Source organism: Mizuhopecten yessoensis, unplaced genomic scaffold, assembly GCF_002113885.1.
Source record: "Mizuhopecten yessoensis strain PY_sf001 unplaced genomic scaffold, ASM211388v2 scaffold11165, whole genome shotgun sequence".
NCBI classification, from domain to species: domain Eukaryota; kingdom Metazoa; phylum Mollusca; class Bivalvia; order Pectinida; family Pectinidae; genus Mizuhopecten; species Mizuhopecten yessoensis.
Genome location: NW_018408912.1, coordinates 164,872 through 181,864, shown reverse-complemented (window position 1 = coordinate 181,864; position 16,993 = coordinate 164,872). Strand labels below are relative to the sequence as shown.

The 16,993-nt window shown below is 35.4% G+C and overlaps 1 protein-coding gene across 1 annotated transcript; it reads left to right on the top strand.

The window, feature by feature from the left end:
• Window positions 1-12,314: 12,314 nt before the first annotated feature.
• LOC110467189 (amino acid transporter ANTL2-like) lies at window positions 12,315-14,931 on the top strand. Its single transcript, XM_021524171.1, has 5 exons — window positions 12,315-12,427; window positions 12,539-12,780; window positions 12,961-13,167; window positions 13,490-13,736; window positions 14,618-14,931. Exons 1-5 carry the CDS (start codon window positions 12,315-12,317, stop codon window positions 14,772-14,774), a joined length of 966 nt encoding a protein of 321 aa, XP_021379846.1. The 3' UTR covers window positions 14,775-14,931.
• The last annotated feature ends 2,062 nt before the right edge of the window (window positions 14,932-16,993 follow it).

The following is a 16,993-nucleotide window of genomic DNA, read 5'->3' as shown; positions in this document are numbered from 1 at the left end:
TATGATCAGGCCAAACGACAAACCTTGGATGACTTCGGATTTAAGAAAAAATATAAGAAAACGGGATAGGTTACATAAAATTGCTAGGAAATCAAATCGTCTTCATGACATTCAAAAGTTTAAAAGTCAGCGTAATAAGGTAAATAATATGAAAAAGTATAGTCGTTTAGATTTTTATGAAAATGTCCATGGCATCATTGATGATTATTTTTCTTCTGATCCTAAAGCGTATTGGAGATTAATTAAACGTTTGATGAAATCTAGTGGTACATCACAGACTATACCAACTCTAGTAGATCCAGTAACTGAGAATATAATTAGTAGTGATGAAGGTAAATCCAACTTATTAAATGAATATTTCTGTAGTATAACTCGTATTAACGAACGTAATGTTCGGGTTCCGGATATTGCGCCGAAAACCAATAAAACTTTTGATTCAATTAGATTAAATTACACTGAAATTATGGATGTCCTACAAATACTGAAACTCGGCAAAGCCTCGGGCCAGGACGAAATAAGCCATTACATGTTAAAGAATGTTTGCCATACTATTTGTAAACCTCTTGAGTTACTATTTAATATTTCACTGTCTGCTGGTGTTTATCCTAAGTTGTGGAAACTTGCAAAAGTTATGCCATTATTCAAAAAAGGTGATAGACATTCTCCCTTAAATTACCGACCAATTTCTCTCTTGTCTACTGTTGGTAAGGTATTTGAACGTGTTATTTTCAAACATATCTATAATTATTTTTTTGAAAATTCGTTGTTTTATAAATATCAATCTGGTTTTCTTCCAGGACATTCAACGGTATACCAATTAATTGAAATGTATCATAACATATGTTTATCACTTGAAGAAAAAAAACATACATGTATTGTCTTCTGTGATATTTCAAAAGCCTTTGATAGAGTTTGGCATAATGGTTTGTACATAAAGTTAAAATCCTATGGAATAGGCGGAGAGTTATTGGTCTGGTTGAAGGATTATTTACATCAAAGGCAGCAAAAAGTATGTGTTAATGAGTCTTTCTCGAAATTAGGTTCTATTGATGCAGGGGTTCCCCAAGGTTCTATCTTAGGTCCTCTGTTATTTTTGATTTATATCAACGATATAGCTGATATTTTTGACTCAGCATCTCGTCTTTTCGCAGATGACACCTCTCTCCAATGCTCTTCCTCTTCCTGTCTTGAAATTCAAACTATCCTAAATAAAGACCTGGAATCTTTAAACTCGTGGGCTAAAACTTGGCTGGTAACATTTAATCCGGACAAAACTGATGTACTTTTTTTCTCCAATAGAAATGACGTAGATGCATTATTAGAATTAGAATTTGACGGGAACATTTTAGACTTTTCAGATAGTCATAAGCATTTAGGTGTTACTCTCAACTCCAGTGTCAAATGGGGGGATCATATAGAAGCAGTGTATTCTTCAGTTATGAAAAAAATAAATGTCTTAAGAAAATTAAAATTTCTATTAAAACGAGATGCCCTATTAAGAATTTACCGAACCTTTATTTTACCTATTTTAGAATATGCATGCGAATTGTGGGATGGATGCTCTAGTTTCGAATCAGAAAAGTTAGAAAAAGCCCAACGTGAAGCCGCTCGAATTATAACAGGTCTCCCATCATATGCTAGTATATATTCTTTAAATTTTGAAACAGGTTTAGAAACATTGTCTGCTCGAAGAAAAAGAAGAAAGCTTCAACTCTTGTTTAAAATGCATGTTAATCAAACACCAGACTATTTTTCTTCCCTGCTTTCCTCCACTGTACAAGATCTAGTTCGCTATCCTTTGCGAAACAGAAATGATTATAGAATCCCGTATTTCAGATTATCAACAACAAACTCTTCTTTTTTACCGTCAACTCTTCGCTGTTGGAATACCCTCGATAACTCTATTAGGTCATCAGCTTCATTGAATATCTTTAAAAATTCCCTGAAACCCAACGATCAATTTATTCCTCCTTCGTACTTTTGTAATGGCGACCGTAAGTTAAATGTTATTCACACGAAGCTTAGACACCGTTGCAGTTCTCTAAATTATGACTTATTCCGTGTGAACCTTGTGGAAACCCCTAGCTGTATTTGTGGACATATTTGTGAAAATGTTTATCACTTTTTCTTTCAATGTCGCAGTTATAGTATTGAAAGAAACATCCTTTTTCAGCGAGTAAATGATTTGAGTTTAGAGGTACCATGTGATTTAGATTTGCTTTTATTTGGAAATGAAGATTTGTCGCTTGATACAAATTCGGAAGTCTTTTTATACGTTCATAATTTCATTAAATCTAGCAAAAGATTTTAAAGAAAAGTGCACAACGCTATATATTTAATTGTTTTAATTTCATTATCCGATGTTACTGTAGTATTGTGCTATCACTTATTCAACTGCTAAGGTAACACTGTTGGCCCAGCTGGTATTATTAAGATGAAAGACTACGGAAAAGAAGAGGATCTGCGTGGTTACGGAAGAGGAAAGTTTTTCAGGATTGAGATGAACAATTTGTAGTGCGTAATGAATGTGTTTATAGTCCAACTGGGTCAACATTGTTATAAGCTTGATAAGTTTGTTATATAACCTTGTTATAAGTTTGTTATCTTAATCTATAGTTTTAATCATGAAATGAGTCAGACTAAAATATCTCTCTCCTCTCTCTCTCTCTCTCTCTCTCTCTCTCTCTCTCTCTCTCTCTCTCTCTCTCTCTCTCTCTCTCTCTCTCTCTCTCTCTCTCTCTCTCTCTCTCTCTCTCTCTCTCTCTCTCTCTCTCTCTCTCTCTCTCTCTCTCTCTCTCTCTCTCTCTCTCTCTCTCTCTCTCTCTCTCTCTCTCTCTCTCTCTCTCTCTCTCTCTCTCTCTCTCTCTCTCTCTCTCTCTCTCTCTCTCTCTCTCTCTCTCTCTCTCTCTCTCTCTCTCTCTCTCTCTCAAGTATGTGTTTGTTGTAAATTAATTTATGTATTATTAGAAATTGCATTATATTTATATGTTGTAAACCATTATGGAAAGGGCGTTTATAAGTTGCAATAACTTGTGTCCAATCCTTTTGTAATTATATTGCAATAAAATATGTTTACACTAAAACAGACCTTCCCACATATCTCTACAGTATCACGTGGATTTCTTTTTTTCTTATAAATGCCAAATACAGAAACTTATCATTCACCTTATCATTTTTAACACCAACTCTTTTATCAAAGACTAATAGATCAGTGTTAGTTTGTACATTTACCAGTGCATTATCTCCCTTGATTTTGTTCCTTCCATTCTTTTGGAATAGCTTTCTTTACCTGGCTTACCTTACTTATCCAGTTTATTGTTTCTTTTAACTGTTGATCAATTTTAAATTCATTTATACCGCCATCATTATCTATAGTATATCGTTGATAAAAATTAAACCAGATTCAATCCAGTTCTTAAAAATTAGCGAACTTCCATTAATTCTGATGTTTATTTCCCCTAATGATCTCCCGACGAATATCCTTATAATCACAATCAAAGACCGTTGTATTATTTTCTCTAAGTTTCAACCATGATTGTAGGATACCAATGTAAAATTGTGGTACATCATTTTTTGAAAGGTTACGTATGTGTCCAGGGGACAAAAGAAACAGCATACTGGCGCCACCGAGCTTTTACTAAATAATAATTTGGAATAACTTCCAACAGGCGTCTACAGGAGATACTAACCTTTGTATCCAGGATACATTTAAAACATCTATATGGGATTCAACGTCCCGTATAGATAGCCCGCTTTCCGATTTATCGCCTATCATAACACTACGTTTTACACGGTCTGGTCCATTGTTCCAAATAAAACGATATATTTTCCTTTCAAGCTGCTTAATTTGTTTTTTACTTATGTATTGGACACTTGCTAAGTATGATATCTGTGGTATCATTACAGCCTAAATAACCACAGATTTCCTATAACGGTCAATTTCCTTTTTTTCCAATTTTTAATTAGTTCATGGATACTTGTTATTTTATCTGCCCAATTAAGATTGGAACTTACCTTTGGGTTTCTGCCGAAGTATATTCCCAACGACTTAACTTGCTTCACCCATTTATGTGAAAACCCAGGAATCGAGAAATCGAACCCCATCCGCCTTGGTGAAAGGCGATTGTGTTATACACTGCGGCACTTGACCACCCAAGGACTATTGGTTATTCAAAAGTTTAAACATATTTCATCTGTACCCGTTGCTTTGTCTGTACTACTGTGTTTAAATTTAACATAAATAGTGTTTTTATTTGAAATAGTTTACACTTTAAAGTCACTACTGTTCGATTTTGACTAGCTCGGATGACACATATTTACATGCTTTTTTGCATATACTTTTTTTTTTTTTTTTTATCTAGATCTGACATGATGTAATATTTTCGATATATTGCAAAGGGCGGGGCAGATAAAGCTCCCTTATGGGTATCATTCTCATAGACACAAGTTTTATAAACATTCCTTACGTAGGGAAATTCCTTAAATTAAAATGATCTTATATGTTGAAAACCATTACGGAATTTAAGGAAAATGTCTTGAACTAGATTTCCCTTTAACTCCAATAATGCTTTCATATGGAAAGAAACATAAGGAATTTCCTTACGATAAGGAAAAGTTTATGAAGCTGATGCCTGAATACTTGTAGACGGCATTGCCAATTCTCACCTGAATAGCGTGTTTATTTTTCAAAATGATTATATTCCAAAGTAAATCCATACATACAGACTTCCGTTTAGTCCAACAGTTTTCAAACTCCTAAAAATAGCTTTTCTTGATTTGAAAATTCCTTTTCAATTTCATTATCCAGATTATTCAAATAGACAATAATACATTGTTTAAAACCATAATGATTTTTTTTTTATCACTTATACACCTGTAGGGTACTAATAAATACTTACAGATTTGGTTTCCTCAGTAAATGACTACACTAATTAGGGTATTGTTAAATTTTAATTAATTGTGATTTATAATTAAATTATTTATCTGTTATTGAAAGATCAGAACAATGAATATTATCTCAAATACTATATGGATAAGCTTGTTAATATTATGAAACTTAAGAAAAGTAAAAAGTAAAAAAAATTATATATGTATATTTACATTGTATATTAACATATGAGCTTAAAAAAACACCCAAAAAAACCAAAAACATATGTTCTTGAGTTCCAACAGGTAAGTTTAACAGGTAGATTCACTTGTTGTAACTCAGACGATTTTTAAGAAAAAGACTATAACCCCTATCATTTTTTTTATTAATGTTGGCACTCAGAGATACACCCACTCATTCCAGTGGGTAGAATCACACGTTTCCAAATAACAGCAGACGCTATCGGATTAATATCTCCAAACCTGAGACCGATATCCTGCAGCGAGTGGAAAGATTTCTGTAACTATTTAGAGGGTTCATATTTGAGATTACAGTTCCTGCGTAAATTACACTTCCTTTTGTTTTGATTTTGCTCTTGCCCATGTAAAATGTCACGTGTCCTTGTTGATTTATGAGTAACACGACTACGGCACTTTTTGCAGCGTTTTATTTAAATGGCCATTTGAAGATATGTGTCCTTGACATTTCCAGTAAGTCTTGTAGGCCGGATTAAGTAGACGATGTCAAACATGTATCATCAGCCAACAAAAGACCAGGGATATGTCTGTCTAATATTTAATTTTACATTTTGTGCATAAGTAACTCAATAAGCCATCGATATACAATTTGAGCATACATGCGCTGATAACTATTCCTTGCCCAACCCCGCGCGTAACTTGTCTGTAGTCGAATACTACTTTTGTGTCCATATAGGAGCTGAATACAACTTTCCATATGTACTCTCAAACACCAAGTTCTTATAGTTTTTAAGCGTTAGCTCATCTTGGAAAATATGTTTGAACGGAACTGTGTTGCATTCCCTCATAAATGTTAAAAAAGGTGCATTTCAAACCTTATATTTACGTTCTATTACATCCACTTTTATTATTTTAAATTAAAAAGGTGTTTTTTTCACGTTAAAAAGCAAAATACCGTCATGAAAACAATATTAATTGAACAGTCTTTTTCGCGGGAAAGATGATGCGTTGTCAACGGTGACGAAATAAACAGTTGAGCAATAAACAAATAGTTCCACTTTGCATATTTTTTAATAATTTAATTCATAACACCTGCATGTTTAACAAGCATTGATTATCTTAAAAATTGACAGTAGATCTTAATTTAAAAAAAAAAAATACATTGTAAAATATTTTGGTTGCAAAACGTCAGAAATTTATTGCGTGTTCGCGGAGATAGCTGACCGTTAAAAAACGGTTGTGCAGCGGCTACGCTCATCAGGCCACGTAGCGGTTGGACTTTCAACGAGATAGAAAGTGCATCCGTGAAATGTGGAGGTCATGTAACGGTACATGTAGTACTGTTGATATTACTACACACTTGCTTTTATTTGAATCATGTAAACATTTTGAGTTGGTATACTGTTATCTAGAGGCACTGCAACACAAATGTAAAAACATAAATATGAATACATTTCTAAATATTTCAATGGATGCTGCAAGATATAAATTGATTACCCATGATTTTAATATATCATTCCCCGAGTTTTCCCCCGTAGATTCCAAGTGACAACGGCTTGACCATCGCGTCCACTGCTGTATTTATCGCAGGCGAAATGGCGGGGACGGGAATATTAGCTCTACCAAAAGCTGTTGAAGATACAGGTAACGTATAACAATTGACCTAATTTGATACTGTATAAACAACATGCTTACACTTTTCATGAAACACCTGATTATATTGGAATGGCATAATTTAAATCTTTATTTGGATTTAAACCAAATTTGTCAAGTGTAGAATGAATGATTTGTTATTTTTTAGAATGTATTATATACAAATATATTGTTTTTTAAGTCATTTCAAGTTTGAATGAAATTCAACTTTAAATTTATCACAAAATAATTGTTTCACTGATAGATACCAAGGAATAATCTTCAAATGTAAGATGTCTTGTTATAGGTAAAGATAACATTTTTTATGATAACAAAATTAAGACATGGAAAAATTAGGAGATGCAGAAGAAAAACGTTCATCTTTATAGATAATATGAGCATATTGGACGTGTTTTAAAGTGTGCCCTGAACAAAAAAAGTAACGAATATAGTATTATTCTATGTGTTCAATATAGTATGATAGTACGACTTTACACAATATTATACATGTACATTACAAAAAGTAGTCTAACATATCCATTCACTTTGATCTTCCTTCATTTCATAATGATAGACATAATATTCTAGTTGAGTTAGATGCAACAACACACATCATAACAATACAGCAGATTACTATCAAATACATTATGATATAGCACATCAAAAGTAAAGCTACTTTCCCACATAGACGATCTTCGAGCACGACTTGAGCAGATCTAGTCAGTCGCGCTCAGTCGCATTGCGGTCGGGAACATGATCGTGGTCAGTCGTATGTGATCGGTGATGGTCATGTGCCGTCTTATGGCGATCGTACAGGTGCTTAGGTCGTGTTCTAATTTTTGAACATGTTCAAAAATTGGAACACGACCTAAGAGCTACAATTTAGTCGTACACAGACGTATGACGATCGTATAAAGATCGTGTATATTCGTGTTCAGTCGTATGGCGATCGTATGAAGACCGTATTCAGTCGTACAAAACAGCGCGGGAAAGAACTCATACGACTGAACACGATCTTCATACGATCGAACACGACTGCATACGACTTTCATATGACCTTCATACGATGGTCATACGACTGAACAAGACTTCCATAAGACCGTGGCATGACCAATATTTGAACTTCCGGTTATGTCACATTGCATAGTTAATTGTGAAAAACAAAAGTACAACAAGCATGCCTCCTCGCAAACTTCGTTCCAAATCAAGCCACAAAGGCACCAAATCGGGCACCCGAGGTGGTAATAAGAAGCCTCAAGTGGATGTGGACCATGTGGACCCGACATAATCACCGGGATCTTCGGAACGTCATATGGAGGAGACGGATTTCAGCGCCAAACAAAATGAAAATGAAACTGCTGACATATCAGCAATTGGGAAACCCCATGAACCCATGGATTTACCTCATGAGGATATACCCCAGGACACACCTCATTCTAGTCCAGGTGGTCCTAATCCTCCTCCATCCTCTACATACAATAATGACGATGATGTACAAGATGTAGAAGATGTACATAATTCTGTGGATACTCATGAGCCTGATGAGACAACTTTCCACAACAAGAGAAAACGTATTGCCTATCTCTTCAGCGAAACACAGGAAGTGGAGTTGGCTGAGTTTTACAAAGAAAACAAACTTTTCTACAACAAGAAACTAAAGGACTATAAGAACAGTGACAAAAAAAAACATGCACATGTAAGAACACCGATGTCATGCACCGATGAGGGTAGGGTTTCATGAGCCATGTGCGTAGACCAAAAGCATCATCACCCACAATGCAGAATGGCAAAGGTTGGTCATCGTTAGGAAAAGACTGTGGTTCAGGTAGTCCTGCAGTACCTTCTTCCAAGGCGTCATATACGCTAGTATCCTTGAACACACCTCCATCAGAGCATGCACCATTTGCCCCAATGTCAACATATCAAAATTTGTAGCCAGCATCTACCAAGGCTAGAAGAATAATCGAGTGAAAGCCCTTGTAATTGAAATAGTAGGAGCCAGACTTTGGAGGACACCGGATTGCCACGTGCTTGTCATCGAGTGCACCTTTGGAAATTTCTCAGCTACCTCCATCCATTCCTCTGGAGTTGTGGGGGTTACCATGACCTCACCTCCATACTCTTCAAAAATTGCCTCGCACGTTTCAGGTATGATTTTGATGATAGTGTTATGAGCCACTCTGAAGCCATATTGTAAAGACTTATATGAGTTACCAGTGGCCATGTAACGTAATGTTAGAGCAAGACGTATTCCAGGATCAAGAACCTTTCTACATAAAGTTTCATGTTTTTGTAGACGTGGACGTACACGTGCAATCAATTCCATAAACAACTCTCGAGGAACTCGCAAGAAGTTCTTGTAGCTGCTGAGATCTTCACGATGAAGTTCTTGTAAGAGGTTTTCATAGTGTCCATACTCTGGTCTCCTCAATAACCATGGTTTTACCCCAACAATTCTTCTTCTTGGGACTAGCCCTTAGCATTAAGGCTGCAGCAAGCAGAAGGCCCTCCTCCTCCACCACCAAAGCAGTTCGTGCAGGTGTTGCTCCTCCTCAAACATCATGGTGACTGGTACAAGAAGGCATCTCCAATCCATTTATATACACATCAGATCACGTGAGCCAAAAAACAAACAAACAAAATCGTATGAATGTCGTATCGCAGTCTTGCACAGTCGTATGACATTCATGTAGGTCGTACTGAAGTCTTGTAAGGTCTTATGGCCATCGTGTTGACATCGTGCTAAGTCGTGGCACAGTCGTAACCGATCGTATACAAGCCGTATTGCCATCGTATAAAAAACGTATAAAAAACGTATACCATCGTAGTGCGCCTTATGACTGTCGCATGACGATTGTATGACAGTCGTACACTTGACACATATTTGCATATTTGCCACGATGCTCCACGACCAAGCACGACCTTAAGGTCGAGTGTGGCCGTGTTGAGGTCCTGATAAAGGTCGTGATTGTGGGAAAGTAGCATAAGTATCACACATCGTAACCGCAGTGTTGTATATAATGTTGTATACTATACTATAATATAATATAATGTCCTACACTATAAGTACTGATAGCACAGTATAATACAGTATAATTCATTCCTCTGATGTCATACCTGGTTACAGTTACACAGGTGTGTCTTGGGCCTCCTGCTGTCAGCACAGGTAGACACTGATATGTTTAGTGTTATTTACCTGTACACAAATTTCACACCTAAGTAGGCTAAGGCTAATGGATCGATATGATATTCATTATTGAACCAATTTAAGATGTGAATTATGACCTGTGTATTTTACATGTATATGGAGAAAAAAATTAATCTCGTAATTCAGTTAAATGTTCGAGATAAATATAATATCGGAATTGGATTGTTATCCAAGTCTGTGATATAATTTAGCATCGTATACATAAGTACTGTATTGTTTACAAATAAATGTGTAACTGTTGGTATTTTGCTGTTTATTTGAATTGTCGACCTAACATAAGGAAGACGCAAAGTCGTCAATATGTCATTATACGGTAATATTTCAAATATGCCATACATTTAACTGCCATTCAAAAACAGCAGACAACAACGTCGAAGTTATTTTGTAAACAAATTTCACGGATTCATTTCCGTATTTTTGGACCGTAGCGGTACCACAGAATATAATTTTAGTTATCACTGTAGAGTAAAGAAAATAATTGCAAACTGACTTTCCAGTTTAAATGAAAGAAAAAAACATTTTTGATCAACAACATTGAGAGGATTTCTGTTTTATTTCCCTCAAACTCGTTTATTCGGCAAATTTCTCATCAGTGCTCAGAAACTGAACATGCATTGCTACCAGTCTGAGTTACCCTCTTCGTAGTCGTCAGTTTCAATCAAACTCACTCTCTGAAATTTCTGGCAAATTTTATATGAATGGATACAATCTGCATAGTGTTATCTTCAGCATAATCTCATTCCTCAAAACTAAACAAATCTGACGCTGTTTGGCCATGGCTGTTCTCGATCTCACCTATTCCTTTTATGGTAAGTGCTACAGTCGTTGAACTTGTGATGTCACATCTGATAGCTATAGTGTTCCATTCACCGCGAGCTACGATTATGCTAATAAGTACAAGGAGGACAGGTGAAAATCGTACACTTCACACGTCAATATCTCGTTATTGGCTGACCTTTATTTATGCGGTTTTCGACATATTTGTTTTGGATCATATAGAATAATAATAAATTCATTTCTATTTTCGTCCAGGGTACCCTTTAAGATGAGCTGTTTCGTGTATAGACCACGATTGTTGTCTGTTTTCATGATTCGGGAGTTTTCACCCTTTTTTGTTGGCACAATGATTCTTGATTCCGATGAGTCAAGTTTCCACGTTGTGTATGTATTCCGTGTATTCACCACGGTAATGTTATGCAGGAATCCGCGTATTGATCCAGACGACTTGCTCAATGATTGAGAATTCCGTTTTATCAATGAACTCTAACGTATTTTAAAATCATGTAGGTTTTCAATTTTCAAAACTGAAAAAAAGATACGCATGTCACGGGATTTAAAACTCTCACCTTTAGATAATTAACACAGAAACGCTGAACATTCTTCACATAATAAAAACTAAAAAAAACCAACATATTCTATATACCTTTCATACTGTACACGATCTCAATGTCATTATATAGCAGAATTAGCTAGGTTGTGTGTTTCTGTATGTTTCAAAAATAACAATATGTCCTGTCATAATGATATCAATTCAGGTTTTGTTTCATTTTAAATGATAGAAGTAGTTGTGAAAGAAGTCTAATAAGTGTTTTCTCTTACCATTATCTGCATAGCTGCGAAATAAAATTAAGGACAAAACGAGATACTCCTCAACGTGTAGTCTGTGTAAAGTTTCCTGTAAAATTAATTGGACAATATAGTGCCCGTTTATCTGCGTGTGTTGTGTCTAAAACTTTTTTGTACAAAAAATAGAATTCCCTTTCCTTAACAATAAAGCACTTGTGCGAATAATGTGAAGTCTTTCACACTCGTTATTACTTACAGGTGTTCAGTAAATGACACCAAATGTCACCAAAATGTCACCAAATGTCACAGAAAACACAGAAAAACATTTGATTAACAATACAAGTGCAAATGTAGGTGTAGCAGTGTCGTTGAGCTGATATAGCCGACGTTGCGTTGGGCGAGTATAACAAAGATGGTTCTGCGCTGGATTGGGCTGTTGATATTGATGATGCTGTTCTTTATGTTTTTCTAGGATGGGCGGGACTGATATTGATTGTAATCTGTGGGATTCTATCGGCCTATACTGGTATACTCCTAGGTGAGGCCTGGACCATTGCAATTGAAATGTTCGATGACTGCAAAGGACATGTACAAAACCCGTATCAACTACTCGGACAGAAAACCTACGGTAAAGCTGGCAGGTTTGTGAATCAGAATGAAAATTCATTTGATATATTCAATAACGGGGAATTTAGATATTTTCTATAAATATAATTATCTAAATCAATCAATTCATCTTATTCAAAACTCTGTTATTTTGTTTTACAGATATACAGTATCGATATGCCTTCACATCACCATATTCGGGATAGCGGTCGTGTTTCTCCTCCTGGCCGCCAACAACATGGAAACCCTAGTCGGGGCTCTTGGACATAACATCTCCTTCTGTTTCTGGCAGTTGATAATAGCTGGGTGTCTGATCCCTCTTACATGGTTTGGAACTCCAAAACATTTCTGGTAAAATTGTCTGTCTTGCTGCTCAATGTAACTTTTTAATAAAATCATTATTTTTGTTGTTTTAATTTTATTTTTAATTTAGATAAATTTGAGTTTTGTTTTCTTTTACAGGTTTATTGCTTACGGAGCAACTGTAGCCACCGCATCAGCTGCTGTTCTTATAGTGGTATATTCAATAATGGATGCACCAAACCAGCCGATAGTTCATCACCAGGAGCCAAACGCCAAGAAGATTGCATTGGCACTGGGGACGATAGTGTGTGCTTATTCAGGCCACCCTGTTTTTCTTACCGTCCAAATGGACATGAAACGAATAAAGGATTTCAAAAAGGCATTCAGTTACGCCTTAGTCAGTAGGTTAAACAAATTTAATATAAGAACATTGCAGTAGATGAGACATTTACATAATGATAGCAAATCAATACAAAATAAATCCATATATTGCTATTTGGTTAAAATATTTTTTATTGATTGACACATCTCAAACATATAAGTGAGTATCACCTGATAGACACGTTTCCAATTACTTGTAGTTACGACTCTTATATACCTACCAGTGGTATTTGCCGGGTATTTTGTGTACGGAAAGACCCTCGATGCCAATGTATTAAACAATCTACCATCTGGAGGAGTGTCCTACACTGCCCTTCTATTGGTTACCTTTCATCTAGTATTGGCGTTCATCATAGTCCTCAATCCAATGTTACAGGAGGTGGAACTGGCGCTTCATCTATCAAAAGGTATTTTATGGACAAAATAACGATCACATGACACAAGACCTTCAAATAAGACATGAATTGCTAAACATTCTTATAATTACTGCTCATACTTTCATTTTTGCTATTGGTTTTACTTAAAAAGATAGTGCAGACGGAGGAATTTACCAAATGTTTCAAGGCACGTCAACAACTTATGACAAATTATTATAGGTAAATTATTGGTAAAAGAGAAAATGTTATAAATAGTTATGAAAATACAAAAGGCGCAAACAAATAGCTACCACTTTAAATTCAATCAAATTTTAATTAAAAATTCAAGGTAATAACATTTTGTATTTTTCAGAATTCACTTGGAAGAGGTGTGTTGTGAGGTTCTTTGTGGTTGTCTCAATATTGTTTGTGGCCGAGACACTACCGACATTCAATGATATATTGTCTTTGATGGGCGGGTCTTCAATGATAATTATTGCTTTTGTCTGTCCTCCATTATTCCACATGAAAATGGTTAAAATGAAGGCAGACGCTGATGAACAAACTGCCGAAAATCAGAACGCTGAGGCAATGCAGGCGCCATGGGATAAGCAAACAAAGTAAGTATAATATCAATATCTAAGAACAATTAAATATGTTTCCGCAGCTCTATTAAAATTTACTTTCGTTTTATATGTATGTTACTCATCTGTTATTGTTATATAAAAACCAATGTGTAACTTCCCGCTCTGCTGTATTTCTGAGCAGAATGCTTACTCCTTGTTGTTGTGAATGGTGAAGCTTTAACTTGTATCACGCAGTGTCATTGAAATTTGATAGGTACATTCATCAATGTGTGTCTTAGATTTTGTTTAGGAAGGTTGGTGTTTTTGCGCATTTTTTAATATCTGATTTTTGACCAGTTCTATCAATCTTAAGTCTTTCCTAAATACCTATATTATTTGGTGAGCTTTCTTTGCAAATGAGCTTTTTTGTATATTAAAATGAGAGCGTAAAAAACGAAATTCTCAGCGGTTGTTTTCAAGTAGTTTCCTTCGATGTAGTGTAGTATGTAGATTACTCCTATGTCCATGTGCACCTAAGTGAAGACTGTTCCACTTCGTTACATTAGTGTGGTGTAGTTTGTTCTCTTTTGTCATTTTGTATGCTGTATGTTTCTCCTATTTTTTTCGAATGTTTAGGTCATTCCCCTTCAAACATTTCATATGTTGTATTTCTAACTTTATGAAGTGTTAAGTAGGCGCCTTTCCCTAATCTTTTGAAACACTTTAGCCTTTTTTTTCCCCATTCTTGAATATTAATACCACAGATGAGTCTCGAACGGACAAAATGACTATATATTGCACCAACATGTTTATATTGTTCGGCTTTCTATTTCGACAAACTTATTCTAAATAGGTGTTTCCTGTATTGTGTACTAGTAAAGGCGCTATTTTTGTATATCATATTATTCATACATGTATGTAACTCTCTGTTTTAGAATAATACCGATGTGGAAAAAGGTTCTAAACTACGCGATAATGTGTATTGCTGTGTTAGCTGGGTTGGTCATCTCAGTGTCCGCCATTATCAACATCGTCAGTCCCGAGTCATTCTCTCTACCCTGCTACGTCAATATTAGTTGGTCTGCTATATGATGTGTGTATGGAATGCATCACCGAAACAAGATGTCTTGCTCAACATAAGTCAAATCTAGCAAGTTTGACATAACATTCATCGACGTCACGTATTAAACAAGGGTAGTTGATAACGACTGATCAACATTGAGGCACCACTTATTGCTTATGACCTAATTTCGATCCATTAATTCACCTACGTTATTTAAGCTGTCTTTACAATTCAAAGTTTACAAAGATAACACTTAATACATTTTGTATCCAAGTAAGATGAACCACAAAGAAAACATAATGAATATTAAAATTGTGAGATGCAATTTTTGCATCAATAAAAGTTTCGCTTTAGCATATGTGTATGACTGTACTCGAAAGGAGTCGATACGGCCAGCTTCAAACTGATTTCTGTAGAATTGACATTCTGAACACTTGGCTGTCTAACAGTACCTCGTGTCGGTATCGAGGTCTACATTATTTTAACATTTTGGCATTTAAGTGACAGTTCTGAAAGGAGATGGTGGACATAAGCAGTTTATTTTCAACAAGGGATGTAACTGGTATGCTGAGAAAGTATAAATGATAAGAAAGTAATCGTAATAACAGGTTCTAATGCTTGTGTATTGTATATTTGAATATTTATTTTTGATTATGATAAAAAAATGACGTTTCTCGTTTATGAGTATTGCAAGGAAGTAATGCTCGTGTGATTTCTCGATAAACATTGTATAGGTATGCATACAGGTAATGCATTGTATGCATGTGCGGTGTGTAAGGAGTATGCATGTGTATGTATTTGTAGATATGTGTGTATTTTGTGTGTATTTGTTGCATGTATATGTATTCATACATTTGAATATATGAATGTGGGCCTTTTACGTACCAATGTGCTCCTTTGTTTAAATAAATACAGTCACGCACACTTTGCAAGGTGTGGAACGGCATAACACGACTGCTCCTTCCCGTAAACAGCCGAGATGTTAGATTGCAATTCACTCTGGATATAATATAAACCTGAATAATCAATTACTGAAAGGGCACCACTGCATCAGCAGTTATCGTGACGAAGATTTTTATGCCTGAGCTGAATTTTTTTCGACGGGCAGTGTATAAATCTCGAGGTCGATCCCTATAACTTTTGTTCATTTTTATTGTGTTTTTGTTTTACAATATTTCTATTTGTGGAAAAGGTTTGTAGAATTTAACATTTTTCATGGTAGCATACAAGCAAGGATTTATATTTATCTTCAATTTTGGATGCAAAAATAACTGACTTCAGCCTCATTTCTATGGTAATAGGGAATATCCAAAACATTTACATTTAATTGAATCAATTTTGGTAAGCATCTCCATGACAAATTCACACAACCTCACCATAGGAGCATATTATAAACCACCATCAGACAAAGGACACTCACTAGAACAACTAGAAATCTCTATGAACAGACTAGGTCAAAGCAACAACACAATAACATACATCAGTGGAGATTTCACCTCACCACACATAGACTGGCAAAACAACACAACCACACCAGGCAAACAAGAACAAAAATGTCACCAGCACCTTCTGGACATCATAGACAACAACTCTCTCACACAAATAACGACAAAGCCCACCAGAGGAAACCACATACTCGACCTGACACTTACAAACAGACAATCAATCATTAACAAGACTGAAACCACACCACCTATAGGCAAATCTGACCATGACATATAGTCTACACTGAAAATGACGTCCGACTGAAAAGAATAAGAAGAGAACCCAGAAACATATACCTCTACAACAAAGCTGACTGGAACAACATGACGACCTCACACTTCTAAACCCAAAACTTAACTAACAAATCAACCAAACCGCAGACAATCTTTGGAACATGTTCAAAACAACACCTACTAATTCATTTACAAAAAATATCCCACAAAAACACATCACATACAAATCCAAACTCCCTTGGATAACACATTCTCATTCGACTCATGAGGAAATGTAAACAATTACACTAAACAAAACATGAACTTATATAGAAATACAAATCAGCAAAATCAGAACTACAAAAACAAACACGCAACGCATATCTTAACTATATAGAAAACATGATACAAGACCTACCAATAGACAAACCCAGCACACCCTCGCCTAGCAAAAAAATAAATTCTAAAAAAATATTCTCCTTTATAAAAAAAACAAGAAAAGAAAACACTGACATAACCGCATTACGAAAAGAAGGACAACTAAAAACTGA

What these genes read in the sequence shown, in the direction of transcription:
- LOC110467189 (XM_021524171.1), top strand. Translation starts at nt 12,315, where the DNA reads ATGGAAACCCTAGTCGGGGCTCTTGGACATAACATCTCCTTCTGTTTC. An exon ending in GGAACTCCAAAACATTTCTG is followed by an intron (nt 12,428 to 12,538) that starts GTAAAATTGTCT and finishes TTTCTTTTACAG; the next exon opens with GTTTATTGCTTACGGAGCAA. An exon ending in ATTCAGTTACGCCTTAGTCA is followed by an intron (nt 12,781 to 12,960) that starts GTAGGTTAAACA and finishes AATTACTTGTAG; the next exon opens with TTACGACTCTTATATACCTA.